We start from the raw sequence: 18,254 nt of genomic DNA on the forward strand, positions 1-18,254 counted from the left end.
TTAATTTGCCAAAGCAGCAGAAAATCGCTTCTTCAAAAAAGCTTAAAATCTTTCTGCCTCTTTGAGAGTTCAGCACTCAGGGAAAGGTTTGGTGAGTGCCAGATATGCGTGTAAGTGGGAGTGGAAAATCATGCTGCTGAGAGTTGTCTTCAGCAGGGCTCCTGCCAATTTGCTGCAGTGTCTTTACACAGAGTGTTGTGCTATCCACTGAGTTTGAGAGATCTTCGGAGTTTGATTTGCTCTGCTGTCTCAAGTGTAAAGGCAAGTTATTACCATTTCTTTTTTCTTATAGCGCTTCTTTTTGGAGGAGACATTAATCCAGCTCATCCCAAACATATTGGAAGTATTGATCCTAACTGTAATGTGGCAGACGTGGTTAAAGGTAAGGAAACTAAGTTGATAATTTTGCTGATTAAAAAGTCCACACATAATATATTCATATTCATAACAACATGAACAAATATACTATTCTGATAGAAAAGACTGATGTACACTGAATTAATAAATTAAAAACAAAGACAAAAACAACAAGAAACAAAAGTCTCGCAGTTGCTTACAATGATTCCTAAAGTCTCTACAATTAAGAACGTGAAACTTCTGCTGTATTTCTGGTTCATTAACAGAACTAGGAAGGCATTAATTCTTTTTTTTTAACTTTAGTATGTCTTTTTTAATATCAGATTAAGTATCTAAATGTTGTGTTAAAATTACATATCCTTTTTTCCTCCAAATCCTTAGAAATGTGTTTTAAGGCACTATTGTTTTTATTTAATGCTGGTAGCGAAGAAATGTGGGAATAAGTGCAATTTTCTGGTTGATTCATTAAGCCTTTAAGTACAGTGTTCTCAGATGTACGGTTGTTCCAATGATTAATCACATGCGTTTTACCACATCTCATCCCATTCTGTCTTGTATCAGAGTCATGTTCATGTTATGAATGTTCACATGCTTTCAGAGCACTAACAAATATGCAAGAGGCAATGCTGTCTCCTATCAAGAATTGCCTTATTGAAGAGTCATGCTCAGGATGTATCTATTGACAAATACAGTTTTTGAACTAGGATGAATATCACCCTTTGACCTTCACTGCTGTTTATGCAGTTACTAGAGGAGAATGTGTTTCTTCCTTTTTCTTTTTGTCTGCTTTCAGTTAAGAGAGAGAACTTTGTTAGAATTTGGCCTGCATGATAGCTTGCTTTGTAACATAGACAATTTTTAGTGTTAGCAGGGCTTCTTGTCATCTGGATCTTTGGCTTCTGAGGTGGCTGTTTTCCAGCAGCTCTATTTTCATTTGATTGATCCTATTCCACTTTGACCTTGGTACTGTATGGTACAGACTTGTTTATTTCAATGCTCCTTCTAATAGCAGTGTTTGAATCTATTTTATCATAAGCTGCAATCTGTCGTGGACAGAGGAGTGCATGGTATCAACAGGTGTCCAGTTTTCAAGCAAGTAGCTGCAGTAGTTAAACTATATATAAAAACACATCCTTTAACAAAATTAGGGCATCAAAAACAGCATTCACTGTTGTCTTTCAAAGAAACGGAATGTCATGAGGGGAAGAGCCTGTCTAGAATCAAAGTAATTAAGGCTATTTCATCTTCAGGGTGGTCAGAGGGGTTAGCATACATTTTATATACTATGCTAGCTCTAAAATGACCTACTGCATAGGTGTTATGTGGACGTGACAGCTATTTTGTTTTGTAGTGCCACTTTGGACGGGAAGAAGGTATTTCTAGGACTGGGTCAAATGCAACTGCTACCGTATCTTTGCAAATTACTCTTTGTCCACAGAACTACCCTCTACCATCTCTTCATGTGCTTGCTCATAGCCCACTCTAGTAATGAGGAAAAAATCATTACCTGAAACCATATTCTTTAAGGTAACTTAAGCAGTGTAGTTGCAAACATTTGAGTTCGTAATTTCTCCTCAGGCTGATGTTTGGTGCTTGCTGCTGAGGTGCTTTTGCAAAGGAGATATTGGTGAATATTTAGATTCATTAAAAATCTTTCAAACAAAACCCTACCCTCAGACTTTCTTGCTGTATTTTGTCAAAACATAAAGACTAATTTGGACTCTGTGAAAACTCTTTTTGTTTTGATTCAGCAGGAGAGAATGAGGAATCTTAGACTTCAATTTTTCCCTAAGCAGACTTTGAAAATTTAAATATTGTAAACCATATCATATTAATAAAAACCTGGATTTGTGGTGGCATTGTCATTCTTTTTTATCTGTGTTGGAAAGAACCAGTACTAAATTGTGACTGGGACATGATAAATAAGCAAAGAGAGAGAGATGAAAAATAGTTTGTCTCTAAGAATTTTTTATTATTATTATTATTTTTAATATTAAATAGAGTTCACACTTTCTTGACAAATAGGCAATGAGCCTATTGACATAAAGAGATTAGAATGGATGCTAGCATCATACTTCCAAGCCAGTTAAAATGAGTGTTCTGCTCTTAGTCTTTCAGATATTGTCTGAGCTTTGCTAGTCTTTTTTAACCGACTTTTCATAAATTGGTTTTCTCTTTCTGTAGATGCTTATGAAACAGCGAAGATGTTGTGTGAACAGTACTATCTGGTGGCACCCGATTTGGAAGTTGAAGAATTCAATGGTAATTGAGACCTTCATTTAATTTAAGTGATGCATTTAAGAAAAAGTGTTTCTAATATCTGTGGCTTTGGTTTTGCTAATTAATTTTAAGTCGCTAATTTGAACTCTGCTGTTATGTTTTGCAAGTCAGAATCCAGAGGGAATTGGCTGATGTAATTGCCTAGCCATTCTCTATGATATTTGAAAAGTCATGGCCATTGTGTGAAGTCCCATGTAACTTAAAAACAGGCAATACTCTACTCATTTTTTAGAAGGGTAGATAGTTACCCGTGTAACTACTGACCAGCTAGCCTTGCCTCAGTGCTGGGAATATCATAAAGCAGATCCTCCTGGAAGCTATGCTAAGGCACATGAAATAAAGGGAGGAGATAGGGGTTAACCAATGTGGCTTCACCAAGGGCAGATCCTGCCTGATCCACTTTGTCTCTTTTTTGTGATGGTGTGTCAGTGGGCAAGGGAAGAGCCACTGATGTCTGGACTTCAGTAAGGCCTTTGACACAGTCCCCTATAATATCCTCTCCAAATTGGAAAGATATGGGAGTGGTGGTCAATGGCTTGGTGTCCAGATGGAGATCAATGATGAGTGTTGTTCCTCAAGGGTCAGTCCTGGGACCAATGTTCTGTAACATCTTCATCAATAGCATCAACAGTGGGATTGAGTACAATCCTAGTACATTTGTAGATAACACCAAGCTGTGTCATGCAGTTGACATGCCCAAGGGACAGGATGCCATACTGAGACACCTAGGCAGGCTGGAGCAGTGGAGGTCAGTTGAATCTTTTGAAGTTCAACAAACCCAAGTGCAAGGTCTTGCACCTCGGTTGTGGCAACCTCCATTATCACTACAAGGTGATATGCCAGGAAACTGATGAGACAGTCTTCATCAGTGTGTTGACTGATTGTTTTATTCATAATTTGTATTCATAAAATGAGACTTTATATACATTCTCAGTCTTTAAAAGTAGACCTTTAAATTATCAGACCTCAAGTGCCTTAAAGGGTGAAACTGACTCTAGCCATTTCTTGCATGTGTATTTATGTTTCCCTGTGCTTAGAAAACAGAGATTTAAGTGACCTTTCTTCCATGTGGACCACTGCTCAGTCTGACAAGCTGTGTCTGTGTGACTTCAACACCAGTAGATATCTGAATTTTCAGGAATGTCTGCATCTTGAGCACTAGACTGTCCTGGAATGTATTAAATGCAGTCACTTAATGCTCTGGTGTACAGAGCTGTGCCATGCCATACGCCTCTACTGAAATATTAATAATAGGGACACCAACGGACAGAGCAAGTTATGATTTAGAACAAGAGAGTTTTGATAGCTTGAAATGTATTTTGAAAGTTTATTAATACCTTACATTTTCTATGCTTTTAAGTAAGGGAAATATTTCTTTTGAGAATATTAAGCAGTGAATTTTTTTTCTTAGTTTAAGAATCTTTGTGCAGCAAGCATGCTTAAGTATAGTATGTATTAAGAAAAGTGAATTCTATATTAAGTTGGAAAGCTGTTATTCATAGTATACATCTGGTACTAAATCACTGATTCGTTAAGTTTTGTGAACTTTCTACAAGTCTGCTGATGTTGATATCTTTAAAAATCAATAGCATGTATCATTTAAGGTGAAAACAACAACTGAAATCTGTTTTTATGCAAGATGTTTCACGGATTGTATTCTGCACCTAGAAAAGTAAAGCATGCTTTGATGACTTTGCCTATAATTTCATGGTAGTCCTGTAAATAGAAATGCTGTAGGGTAGTGTTTGGGAAAAAAAAAAAATCTTTTTCTTTTTTATTTTCTTGTAGCTAAAGCTCCAAACAAGCCTATTCAAGTAGTCTACGTACCTTCTCACTTGTTTCATATGTTATTTGAATTATTTAAGGTAGGTTGTGCTTATTAATATTTGGAAGGGGGTTGTGAACTCCCATTACTGTTGATTTTCTTTTGAGTTGCAGCTCTGAAGTTTTATTTCAATTTTCTTATTCTTGAAATTCTGGTGAAAATTAAGCTCACAAACCTCTTATGCACTTGTATAATTAAAAGAAAAATTCTCCCACCTCTCCCTTTGGCCTTTTGATACTGATGGATTTGACTCGTGATAATCTTTGCAGTGATGGTGCATCATCTTACCATTTCTACAAGCTTGTTTTTTTATTGCAAATATCAGTGTCTTCTGCCTGTTTTAAGAGCAGCTCATGTGTCTGAATAGTGTAGCTTTGTACTGTTTTTTGTGTTTTCTGGACCATTCAAACAACAATGAAAATGGAAGAGAACTACTGTATGTGCTGGAGTAAGACAGGTGGTCACTGGGTGGTGTACGTGTACTTGAGAAGTCAAGGAAAGAAATAGTGCATTTGGTCAGAGAAGTTTTTCCTAAATGATCATATTTGGGCTTTGACTTGTGGCATTAGACAAGTACATTTGTTTAAAATCTTTCCTTATTTTCCCATTTGTAATGGTACTTTGAGAGAAGACCAGATGAGAATTTCTACAGCGCTTGTACATATGCTTTGGTACAAGTAATTAAACAGCATGAAACTAGCAGATTTTAGCTATATGTAATGTTAATCTGTGATGGAATGGCAGTGGAAATTCTTTTAATAGGTATGATAAAGTCAGAATGATAGACTGTACCATAACCTGTCTACTGTCAGTAGTGGTATTCTGCAAGACAGGCTGGAAGTATGGCGCTGTCTTTTAGATGGTCCCTTAATTTCGGAAGTGTTTTTCTTGCTTTAGGTTCTCTGTGTTTCTGTCATAGATAAATGTATGTATGGTAGAGTTGTGGTATAGAATTCTAACTGAATATCTGATGGACCTGGAAGCACTCCTTTCCTTTCTAATGATCTTTCTAATCTTTGCTCAGGACAAGACATTCAACAAAATATATCCAGGTATAAGGTTGACACACAACGTGTATATGGTGAATTTATAATCAGAGACACTTTTTTTTTTCTTTTAACTTCAGAATTCAATGAGAGCTACAGTGGAGTTGCACGAAGGTAAGAGAGAAGGATATCCATCGATCAAAACCTTAGTCACACTGGGGAAAGAAGATCTATCTATTAAGGTAAGTGCCAAAAAATAAGTTCATATGCAGCTTACCAGCCTGCTGTATTTAGAGTTGTTTGACTTGTAATTTGAAAAAGCAGATGAAGTACTGCATGACCTCTGATGTAACTTTTTCATGTGTTGTACTACAAGTCTCTTCAGAACATAATGATGAAAACTATCTTTCATTCCTTAGATAAGTGATCAAGGTGGAGGTGTACCTTTAAGAAAAATAGACAGATTGTTTAACTACATGTACTCAACTGCGCCCAGGCCTAGTTTGGAGCCCACAAGAGCTGTTCCTTTGGTAAGCAATTGTAATGCATATTTAAATGTCCTTTTGTGCGTTCCTTTCACTGCAATCTACTGGACCAGATTTTCCATTGAAGTAATTGTTTATTGTTAGCAATTCCATGCAGGTAAAACACATCAGGATAAAATGGGGTCTGTAATCACCACTTAGTCTTTAGAATGGGAAATTGCCTTCCTTTGTCTTGACCTTATATTCATGGAAACAAGCGTATCTGCATGAGCATGGCATTATCACAGGTACATGGGCAGGATTTTTACTGCTGCATTATGAGAAAGGTAAATAATCTAAAAAGCCCCTCCTTGTATAAATTACTATTTATCTGAGTTTATTTCATGTAGTGAAGAGGTGAGCCACGTATGTTCTGACACTTGAGAAACACCTCCTGGTAATGCACAAGCTTATATGAAATTTGGAAAATGACTTCTGTTTAAGTTCTGGACTGTGAAAATGCATTTAACAAAAGTTCCCAAATGAAATGAACTAAGTGCTAGGAGACAGACCTTAATTCAAATACAAGCTTTTTCCATGAAATCAGGAATGGTGGAAGCTCTCTGCATTTATAATCCACCTTTCTTCTGTCTCAGTTTTGCTCAGCAATTTACTATCAGAACTCACAAAGGTTATCTGAAGCTTGTTCTTCCTATAAACTTGCACCTTGATTGCCTGTCGTATTCACCATTAAAATGTCTCCTCCTTTGTGACTCTGATTGTAAGATGTTCAGCTTGAGATTTACGCTGTATTCATTGTATTACATTGTTAGGGAGGAGAAAGGGCTTTCACAGTGCACCTTGATACTTATTATGTATTATGGTCCAGATTCAATTATAAAAGCAATTATTCTGTACTTGGTATGCCGGTAAAGAAATAAAAATCTTTCAGCAGAAAGGTTTCACATAAATGAGTCATCTTTGAAGTCTGTGCTTGAAGGAAGCTTTCTTTATCACTTAGTGTGAAGGACCAAAGCCAGCGAAGAATTACCATGTGCTGTGCTCACTTGTCATTCTTGGCTTAGGTAATGTTCATTAGCTAAATTGCAGTACAGTGCAAATAGGTGTATTTTTCTATTGTAACATCTCCTGTCTGGTTTGTGAAACATGTGTGGAGTTGGGGAGTGGCAGAAAGGAGGGATTGTTTTGTTGATTGATGAAAATTCTGATATTGAAAATGGTTTTCAAAAATCTGCTGAGAGACTTTGTTACCATGGCAGCATTCTGATTCTAGCAGGTTTTGCACTCATTTGTGCTGGTTTATGCATAAGGAAAACATTAGAAACACAAGGCCATGTTTAAAAAGTCAATTTTTAGAAAATTAATTAAAAGGGAAGCGTTCAATGATTCTTCCATTAGCAGCATTTGGTTGTAGTAGAAGAAACTTGGCTTACATCAGGATTAATTAAACATGCTGACACTAGTAACACAATTAAATGTTTTCCCATTTGTATTGCACATACTACAATATTTCATGTCAAATCAGTCCTACAAAATTTCCCCTTCTCAAGGCAGGTGGGCCATTATTGACTGTGCTCTTTCCTCTGGGTCACAGGCCAATGCAGTAATCAGTTCTTTTGTCATCGTCTTCTTGAAAACTATAGCAAAGCTTGCATTAACAGGGTACTTTTGGAAGTATGACGTAGGCAGAGTAGCATGCAGTGAAAAAAAGACCTTCCTGAAAGGAGCAGGAAGCAAACAGAAGTTGGACGTGGGGTTTTAAGGAGGTATAGTTCTGCAAAGGAGAAAGTATAGTATGTTTTCAAAATTAATCACCACTGTGAGTAACTTTAAACCACTGAAGATCACTAAATTTACACTTCTGTAAAAAGGCAGAGTGGACAAAAGTTGCTCTAGAGATGATGAGAACAAAAGAATTTGTGATGGATACTGTAATACAAAGCTCCTTGATACTCACCCCTCTCCCCAAAGGGATTTATTATAAAGCAATACCACACAGTGCTCAGAGCTCATGCTTCCTAGCCTTTTTCATTTTATTATTATTTTTGCCATTGTGGGGCTTTGTTTTCAAGATTCAGGGCATGACATTCAGTTATTACATGCATAGTATTGAATAGGTTCAACAAAAACAATTTACCTAAACTCTCCCTTTTCCAATTTTTTTTAGGTCGCTTATGTATAAATAGTGTGGTGCATTGAGTTTGTTAGTTTTCTGATTCTTCAGCATGAAATTCTTTTTGTAAACCACCCGTTCTGTTACTGCACTGCTTTCTATATCCTTACTTGCAAATTCTTGTATGCCTGAAATCCTTCCTTTATTGCTCTGGATAGCCCTGGAAAATTCAGGGAGGCTCAAGTAAATAATCAAACGCAGTGTTTATCAGGATGTCCCCAGTCATCTGGAAGAGGTGGCATGTAGGCCAAATTCTTACTCCCTGTCAGCAGTGTCTTTATTTTTGCGTCAACTTCTTCTGACATGAGTGGGTTGGAGTAGGTGTGAATTGCTGACTTGTTTGTGGCTGCGATTATGAATATGACAGGTACAATCTTAGATTTGTGGTTAGTTACGTCTGTTGTGCTTTGACAAATAGATCATCTGCACATCTACATGTTCTCAGAAGATCCCTCAGTGTTGTGTAATCCTGACTTCTTGCTGGAGGGGTAAACAATACCAAGAATTATTTGCCTTCTGTTGCTTTGTGTGCTGTTAATGAAGTTAGTTTCTTCTGCAGTAGACCTTCTAATCTCTGTTGCAATGTGGCGCCTGTCAAAAATCTGCTGTTATCAAAGACAGAACAGTAATCGGACAGGAAGCTACAGACAGTTACCAGTTTGCTTTAATGATTGGAAGCAGCGTGTGTGGTGTTATACCTACCTACCTACCAACCTCCTTGAGGAAAATATAAAATCACAGAGTGGCGTGAGTTGGAAGGGACCTCAGAGCCCACCCAGTTCCAACCCCAGTGTGTAGGGCTGCCACCCACCACATCGGGCTGCCAGGAGTCCCATCCAACCTGGCCTTAAAAATGGATGGGGTACACCTAAAAAAGGCTTCTTTCTGTTTCTTTGTTTTCTTCTATTTCTGTACATAAAAGGAAAAAGCAAACAAACAAACAAACAACTGGCTAGGAAAAAAAGAATGCTCCAAGTGTTGAATCTGTACTTATGGTGCAGAGTGAGGAATATAGAAAAGTTTGAAGAGTAATTGGAGGCAAATCTGATCTTTAGGTATCTTCTGTTATATAAACCACTATGATCTGTAGCACTTCTTTTCTTTTTCTTTTTTACTTTTTTTCTTTTTTTTTTTTTAACTTCCCATTTGTTCTTTTTGTTGTTTTTCTAGGCTGGGTTTGGCTACGGCTTGCCGATTTCTCGTCTGTATGCTAGGTACTTCCAAGGAGACTTAAATCTTTACTCTATCTGTGGTTATGGAACAGATGCTATTATCTACTTGAAGGTATGTATTTGACCCTTTCATAAACCAGTGGTGCGGTGCAACTTGGAAGCTCGTAGCTATAGCTTATCGCAGGTGCCATTTGGTACTAATGAACTTTCTTTTCATTCTTTAATTTGTTTTCAAATTTGTAATTGACATTTTTATTGTATTTTATCTGAACGAGTTGCACAGAGTCATAAAAACAACTTAAAAAGATATCCTTGACTCTCATACTCGTCAGCTTGCCTTGAATTCTTCTTTTTGGTCACTTGTGTTGGATTTTTGCATTATATTAATGTATCATAAGAGCTGAACTTTTCAAACAACTGTGTGATAAGAGAATTTTAGATAATACTTGGTTGATTCTAAAATTTCTGATTGCAGTAAAACTGAAACAAGACTGCTGACTAACTCCTGACTTGTAGGTTTTTTTCCTATCCTTGACCTTTGTGCAATGGACTGCATTGATCCTGTTAGCACTTTTCAGGCGATAGCAGGCTGTGTGGGGGCTCACAGTTAAAGCAAACTGCTTGAATTTCGTCAGGGGATTTATAAGAATATAGAGTACAGCTCGTGCACCAGGCATTGGCTCAATGTTGCTCCTGTGCCTTGCTGTATTTAGTGAGCAAATTTTGGAATTGTGCACTCATTTCAGTTTTTAATGAGTTTAATCCTGTGCAAGTATCCATAGAGGAAAAAGGTATGGTGTTTCTCAGGAAAAAGAAACATGTGGATGGACCTAACTGTTTCTAGGACTGTGCTGACAGAGACAGTTTATTGTTTTAAGCAGCACTCGTACAGAAGCCTAAAATGCATCTGACCAAAATTTTTTTCCTTGCTGTCTTTTTAAATACCACTGCCTGAAAAGAAAGGAAATATTTTAGAATTCTATTTTCTTTTATCTTTTACTGTCATGTCGTTCTTTAGGAATGACTGGTCGAAGCCCAAGTATTTTCAGAATAGTGTTGTGATGTGTAACGCTCTGATAATTGAGGCACTTCCACAGTTACAACTTCTGTACTAGAACAACCCTCAGAGTATCATCTTGCTTTCAGTATCTCCAGGTGATATCTTATCATTGCTTTTGTTTTTCCGTAGGCCCTTTCAAGTGAATCATTTGAAAGACTTCCTGTTTTTAATAAGTCAGCGTGGCGGCACTACAAGACCACACCTGAAGCAGATGACTGGAGCAATCCTAGCAGTGAACCAAGGGATGCTTCTAAATACAAAGCTAACCGATAACTTGCCACCTTTTGTCTCTGCTGGAGATGACCTCTGCATTCAGTATAAAGTCTCTGCTTTGTTCCAAAATCCTCCAAACCACAATAGCTAATTACTTCTAAACAAAGACCTAATCGGGGCATTAAAAATAGTAAGAACAAAGTGATGATCGGGACTTACAGGAGGCACTAAGCACGTTTGGGATGCAAATCCTTCCTGTTCCACCAGAATATGCTTGGTTGCTTCAGTCATGCATTGACAAAAGGGATTGCACTTAAGCATACACTGTTGTAACGAAAGATGCTATTTTAAGTGCCAATTTTTATTCCACTAAGGATTAGCAAATTGTGCAGAATCCCTTTAAATGGTGAATAGCGTCTTGCACAGCAATGTGGTGTGAGAGAGAAACCCTAGTCTAGTTAAGCGTATGCTTTGAAAATCCACCTTTTGCTGCATTTTGTTTTGCGATGTCACCTCTTACAGAAAATCCCTTTGAGCTCTCTAGATCTCATGTCTGATGAGCTTATAAATGTGTAGTTCTGAAAAGGGTTGTACAGCTTTAAACCGATGCTTTTCCCAAATTCCCCAACTTTTCGCCACTTTTGTCCAGTGCATACAGAAATTGTTTTGGTGTAAGACATGGGGAATTCCACTTTTAGGTATGCACCTTAATGATTTTCTTGACACAGAAACACAAAAGTATTTTTAAACGTTTTTTCCCTGTTTTCATGAAATATCATAAGTAGGTAGATCATCTCCATGCAAAAAGTATCCTGTCAGTGTGAAAGCAGAAGGTAATTAAACTTTGTGTTTATTGCCTGTCATCTGTGGGGGAATGGGAAGAAACCTGAAAGACCAGACAGCCACTCATACACATAAATTTGCCTTAAGAGTGTTGGTTTCTTGGAACCTGATTAGCTTAAAACCTGTAAATAGTTTGCAAAGTTATTTATATATTCAATGTCTGACAGTAGTCTGGTAATCTGAATTTGTAGTGTATATAAAGATGTTGTACACCAGCTTTTGGGAAGTGTCATTGATCTAAATAAATGAAACTGGAATTCTCACAGAAATGGGAAGGGCAGAACATAATCAGTACCCGATCTGAAAGGAAAACAAAGAGGAAAAGATAAGGCGTCATCTCCTCAAATTTCTCATAAGGGTTACTACTGAGCAGTAGGAAACTGCTCTTCACCAGGTCTCTGCCAAATACCATTTCTGCTAATGTGGCTTATCAGAGGAACCTGGGAGGTTCTGAAGTTCTGCTGATAAAGCAGCCACAGGAATAAAAAAACCCTTCAGTTTCTTCTAGATGCTGTGATATTTTTTTGAAAGGCATTAAAGATTTTAGCATGGAAAACTGAAACTTGTTTCCTAACATTCTGGGGGAACTGTCCTCTCAGTATTTCATTTCCTTTTGTAGAGAACTGGCCTGTTAGGTAAGCAGGGAAATGCTGAGAGATTCCTAGATATTTTTTTAAAGAATACCCTTAGTTTAACTTAATGATGATACTTAGCACCTGCATAGCACTCTCCATCAGAGGATAGTGGAGTGCTTTGAGCAATAAGTTTCATGTAGACTCATTTCTGAAAAGTCAGAGTCCCTGCCTTACAAACTCGTGTTCCCAGCTGTCACAGTCAGTTCAAGAATTTGTATAGGAATGGTCATGAATTTGCAGAGCTTGGGTTATTATAAGCATCTCAGCACTGTACATTTAAGTCACGCTGGATTGCCACGTTGCTTTAGCATGATCTTGAACGTTGTCTGCTGAGTGCGGCAACTCACTTCAGAGGCCCAAACAGCAGAGTGGCTGCTGGTGCTGGCTGTGAGCAGAGCCTTTCCAGGCTTGGAGATGGGGCCCTCTGATGGGGCTGTTTGTGTGATCCCCAGAGCAATAACTTCCCATGACTGTGGGCACGGCTGCAGAGAAGGCAGATTGCTAGTGGAATGATACAGCCATGTGGCTGTAGCTAAATCAGTGTAGTAATCCAACTGAGATTTCAGGTGGAAGCTGCACCAACTGAAATGTAGCCAGTGAACTTCTGCCCTTGCCTGTAACTTCCTGCTGTCTCTTGATTTTGTTTCAAGTTGTGTTTTTCCACTCATCACAGAAGAGGGCTTACTTAAAAACAGACATCTGTGAAAAAGGTCGTCTTTTCCCATTTGCACGTGGTCAGCTTTTCCTAGAACCTGACCAAAACCATTCTGAGAAATATGAAGCTGAAACTGAGCTTTTGTTAGAAATCGGATTTTGTAGTAGTAAATTTGGCCCCCTCGTAAACGAAGAGGAGAAAAAACAGCCAAATGCTGAACTTTGATTTCATGGAGTGACTCCAATTGAAAGTGAAAACACTGTGGAGGATTAGATAGTCCTTCTTTTCCTTCTCAAAAACCACTAATTGACTCTCAGGACTGAAGTGCCCTGGTACTCAAAAGCTGAAGTCCCCCTGATGTGGTAACTACTTCCAGGAACCCTGAACGTGTACAAACTGCTCAGAGCAGGGAAACAGAAAATGCATTCTCTGTGCTATTCACTTTCCCAAAGTTTGCCCTCAGGCATCACACTGAATACACCTGAGAAACAGCTTTACTCCTCTCCGACCTTGACTCAGCAGCTTGTGCGTTCTGCAGCTCTCAGGTATGCCGTCAGTTGGTCTTTCTTGTCTTCTTGCCACTCTTCTATGCAGGAATATCAGTCTGAAAATGGTCTTGGAAAACAGCAGCAGCAGGCCTTGATGAGCTTTCCAATAGGTGTTCCTGAAAAATGAGGGTGGGTAGCTTTGGTAGCTTTTCACTATGCCTAGCTTAACTGCACATGCTGTTCTTTTTTTTCACTTGCTGCTACATTTAATTAGTATCAGCCATAACTAAGTATTTTAATATTTTGGGGCAGTTAATTCCAAACTGAACTTTGTGATGATATCAAACTATGTCTTTTGTAATGGATTTCAGACGTGTGCTAATGCTGTTGCAACCTGTTTGCCTTCGGTTACAAGACACAGTAAATAGGAAAACACGTTTTCAGTGAAAATACCCTGTATTTCTTGCGTCTGGTGTTTAACAGAAACAAACTGAGCAAGAGATGCGTCCTGCTTGATTCTCCCTGGGAATTTACAAACAACTTCTGTATGCCGTACTGTGACAGAATAGTTGAGCTTTTTTCTCCGCTGCCTGTTTTTCTGGTGTATCTGTCTTGAACGTACAACAGTATTGCCCTGTCTAGCTGACTGTCGGTGGATACTGAAGCCTCTCCAAATTACATGTGTATCTCTGCTCCTTGTTTTCTCTAGGCTTTGTTTTGAGGCTATCGAGGTGTCTCCGTAGGAGTTGGCATTTTACAAGAAAGACCCTGGAATGCTTCTTTTACAACACTGAGGCGCAGTCTGTGTCTCTGACCTTAGCTGTGATGGCAAAAGTCTTTGTCCTGCTGCACTTTGTGCTATCTCTTGGGCAGCATTTAGGGCAGGTCCCTTGGGACGCGCATGAAGAATATGTTAATTCTGGTGTTCCTGGAAAACTCAAGCCACTTCTTGGCTGTGTAAACTACACTTGATGCTGCAACTGGGTAATGTAGTTTCCTTTCTCCTCAGTGGCACATGGAATGTTTGCTTTGCTTGAACAGCTCTTAGTCCACAAAGCAAGTAGACTGACCATCTGGAGTGTAGTGCAATCCTCTGTTTGCCTTAAGCCAGACTGTTTTGTGTGGAACCTTGACCTCATTCATACAGAAAACACTTCTCCCTCACCTTTTGTAAGCATTTCTAGATCTGTATGTGTTTAATGTTGCTAAATGCTAAGTGATCTTAAGTGATATAAGCCATCCTGTAGAAAACAAACTAAATATTTATGGTTAGTGTTTATCTCCTACCAATATCCAGATCTGACTGCAAGGTGTCCAATTAGTTTGCATGTTCCCTTGGTTGCCATACAGGTGCTGTGGTTCCTAGTGGCTCTTATCTCCTCTTCTTGCCATACTTGCTCATCGTGAATCAATATATCTAAACGTGTCTCTGCAGAACTTAAGAGAATGTGATGGCACATAACAGAATAGTGCATTAATGGAGCTCAGAGGTGAGGAACACAGGTGTTGATTGCGTAGTGACTTCACGGCTGAATCTAGCCAATGCTTGCACGTGTAATCCCACTTTGGTGAATCTGTTCTCAGGATCAGCTGTTGGCATTAATTTGAAGCAATGAAGATTTGTGTAACTAAAGTACCTTTCTAATTGAAAACAAATGAGCAAATTTAAAGTTCTCGCACTCTAATTGCATTGAATTGCCTTAACAGATCTCAGAGGTTGACATAGATAACTTGTTCCTTAAATTTAGAGACTTGTTTTGGTAGGGCCGGTGTGTCTGTGATAATTTTATCTTTGCCAAAGTCTCACTAAATTTATTATTGAAATTCTTCCTTTAAATTGAATACATCTGAGAGGTGCCAGACTGACAGTCCTTGGAAGTTCACACACTGTGTCTGCAGACCACGCTGACAGGCAGCAGCAGGGCGGGTTTCCTGGAGTCACTGCCAGAACCCGGTTCTTCAGCAGGAGCTGACCGTACCAAAACCTGCTGGCTTGCCTTCTCTGCTGAGCTGTTGACAACGTGCTGAACTCGTGCCAGTTGTACCAGGGTTTGATGTGGGCTTCTGACAGTGGGAATCGATTGAATTCAATTTCAGTATCTGTTACGGGCAGAATTCCTGCGGTGCCAGCTCATGTACCGTGCCCAGCACCCACGAGGTTACATGTTGCCATTCCTCTGAGGTAGCAGCGCTGGTGTCAACTGAGCTTCCAGTGGAGGAGTGGGAAGCTCTTTCTTCATGAGACTACTTGATGTTTTCAATCCAACTTTGAGTCTTCTTGTAATTTGCGTTGGAATTGTTTCTAGTCTGATACCCATGTACATAATTTGTGTATACTCTTATTTTCCTTTTCTTTTCCATTGCTGACAAATAAAAGTACGTAAAAACAACACGATGACATCTTTAAGGGACTGATTCAGAGTCGCACGCTGTGGAGCTCTTCTCATGGTTGGACAGCACAGGGTGAGCCTCAGCCTTCTGGTGAGCACTTAGAGCTGGGAGCTTAAAATCTGCCTGCAAGTCAGGAACGTTGTCTGTGTTTTGCTCTTGTGAAACCCCATCTTGGCTTTGAATGATCCTTTCCAATGGAAGCTCTAGTTTTCTTTCCAAATCTTTGCTATGCCAGTGAATCTTGTGGGATAAATGTTTGGTTTTGGAAAGGACTGCATCATGTGCTGATACAGCTGAACTGCAGTTCTTGGTTTTGCTGCTGTGCCAAATATTAACGAAGGTAGTGCTGTAGAAAATAAAATGGAGGCTTCATCAGAGCTGCAATCTGAACTGTCAGATATTCCTTGTGAACTGTGAATCTGAAGGTGCACCTCCCTACAGAACGCCAGCAATGCAAACACACCACAATGGGGCAGAGTTGCGGTGATTTTCTAAACCAGAAATGATTGTTGGTCAGTTGTTTTTGCAGATACTTGCTTTATTTTGCTCCTTTTCCCATACAGACAGGCTTCTCAAGTTCTGTAGTTTGGGAGTGTAGGATGGGGGAAGGTGAGAGGTTGCAGGTAGGAACGTGTACCCTGAAGTATTTGGGGATAAAACTTCATTTTTCCTCTTGTTTTATAGTCTGAGCTCAAAACATTAACTCCTGTTGTAGTCTCTCCTTAGCAAGCATTCATTGCACCTTTCTGACAACATCGAGGTAAGAAAAGCATCATCTCTTTCTGAGAAAGCACTGCTTTGAACAACTGCCCCAAATGGCATTGCTGTAATGGAGCCCCACGTTCTCCTTTTCTCATATCTGTAAGAAAATCCGGAAGCAGATGTAATTCGAGGGTGCTGAATTGCGGTAATTTATACCTTGGGCATATTTGGTGTCTGAGAACATCACCCTTTGAAAATGTGAAACGTTATTTTAAGAAGGAATTTGATGTTCTCCAGATGACTTTTATTTTGGAAGGAACGCAGATTCAGAAGCAGAGCAGGTGTTGTTAGGATTGTACAGCAAAGGAGCAGAATTAAGGAGCTGGGTACTGTCTGCATGGTAAGTACATCTGGAACTTCACTACAGATCTGGTGAGGCTGTTGCGTCCTCTGCTCTCACCACTGAAAGGGGCTTTCCTCCTTTCAGCTCTGCAGCCCTGGCTGATCCACACTGCTCATCAAGACTGGGTCATTTACTGAGTGAGTGACTGATAGGCTTGATAGATCAATGCCAGTAACTAAAGGGAGCATAAGGCCTTCATCCTCAGGCACCTCTATTACTTCTATGGAGTTTGCTGCAGTGTTCAGTGCTTCAGACTGCCTCTTCTACTCATCCCCTGCTTCTTGAACTCCTTGGTTACCTGATAAGTAACAAAGGGAGCGATGGTAGATTTTGTAAGCCCTGTTGTTGAATTGTTCTGTGTATGTGCAGCAGTGGTTTATCACCACAAATTTTCCTTGAAGCACGTGAGCTCCTCTTTTTCCTGCTATGTAAATCTCCCTGAAATTGAAATGGGATGTTCTTGGTGCTTGGGATGTTGGTTATGAAACTGTGCTCTGGGCTTCCACCTGGAAACTGTTCCATTTCCCTCATGATTGATAAGCACTTCTAACTCTTTTAAGAAAATTATAAGGCTCTGATGGCATCTACTGAAGTGCTGCTGGGTTTCAAATCCACTTCTCTGTTAAAAGGAGGTTATAATTCACCTTTCCCTGGTGTGCAATGGCTTAGTAGTTCAGTTACCTTGTTTAACTGATAGGTGTTGTTTGGTGGGGAAAATATGATTAGAAAACAGTAGAATAGGCTGTTGGGGCCATAATTCAATGCAGCAAGGCTGGGTTTGGAGTCTGAAACTGTCTTCCTCAGTATCCGGCTGGGTGCAGTTGAGGGGAATTCTTACCACATTTAGAAATATCAGTTAATATGGCACACATTATAATCTGGTTTTAAAACGTTTATCTTCCTTGAGTATCGTGAGCTAAATAACTTCACATGAGTGATCTCAGACTATGATGTTTCATGCTTAAATGACAGAGGGATTTAAAAGTAAGCGAATCCTTAAGGTGTTACATGAGAGCTGGAACAGGAGCTCTCTGCCATGTACTGCACTGGATAATTTCTGCTTCTTTGTATTTTGGAAGGTCCTGATGAGTTTATCTGAACTCGTATGAATGTTCAATGGAGACTTTCCTCTGGGAATGTCTTCTGTCTCCCAGGTGCTGCAGGGTACTGTGCAAAACCGCCCCACATCCATCTTCAGCAACAAAACCTGTGTTGCCAGGGGTGTTTTGGTGGGGGCCTTTCAACAGTTCTCTGCTGTGCCGAGCAACCTTGAGGTTTGGACTTATTCTGCAATTAAATGTCTCAGCTGGGATCTCCCAACACCTCGCGTGCTGTTTCAGCTGCTCCCTGCCTACGGCAGAACCATCAGAGGAAAACAAACAAACACAAATCTCTGCAGCTGCTGCGGTACCAGCAACTTCTGTAAGAAGTTGTTGAGGCAGACGGTGCAGGGTCAGACTGACCGAGCTGCAGAAGAGCCGAATGCATGGGGCGGTGTCAGGAGCTGTGCTCTGTGGCTGCTGTTTGCTGCTGCAGTTCTGCAGGAACCTGGTGCACCTGTGTGCTGTCCTGGCACACACAGCACC

General features: G+C 39.6%; 1 protein-coding gene across 2 annotated transcripts in view; it reads left to right on the forward strand.

Moving 5' to 3' along the window:
* The window catches only part of PDK3 (pyruvate dehydrogenase kinase 3), a 50,322-nt gene extending 34,758 nt beyond the window's left edge, over nt 1-15,564 (forward strand). For both annotated transcript variants that reach the window (XM_015885825.2, XM_015885834.2), the window contains exons 5-10: nt 293-382; nt 2,542-2,619; nt 4,426-4,502; nt 5,589-5,690; nt 5,868-5,978; nt 9,277-15,564. In XM_015885825.2, the coding sequence (XP_015741311.1) occupies nt 293-382; nt 2,542-2,619; nt 4,426-4,502; nt 5,589-5,690; nt 5,868-5,978; nt 9,277-9,402 (584 nt within the window). In that variant the 3' untranslated portion in view covers nt 9,403-15,564. The remainder of the gene's footprint in view (nt 1-292; nt 383-2,541; nt 2,620-4,425; nt 4,503-5,588; nt 5,691-5,867; nt 5,979-9,276) is intronic.
* Nucleotides 15,565-18,254: the final 2,690 nt, after the last annotated feature.

The sequence above is a fragment of the Coturnix japonica genome, chromosome 1 (genome assembly GCF_001577835.2).
Source record: "Coturnix japonica isolate 7356 chromosome 1, Coturnix japonica 2.1, whole genome shotgun sequence".
Classification (NCBI taxonomy): domain Eukaryota; kingdom Metazoa; phylum Chordata; class Aves; order Galliformes; family Phasianidae; genus Coturnix; species Coturnix japonica.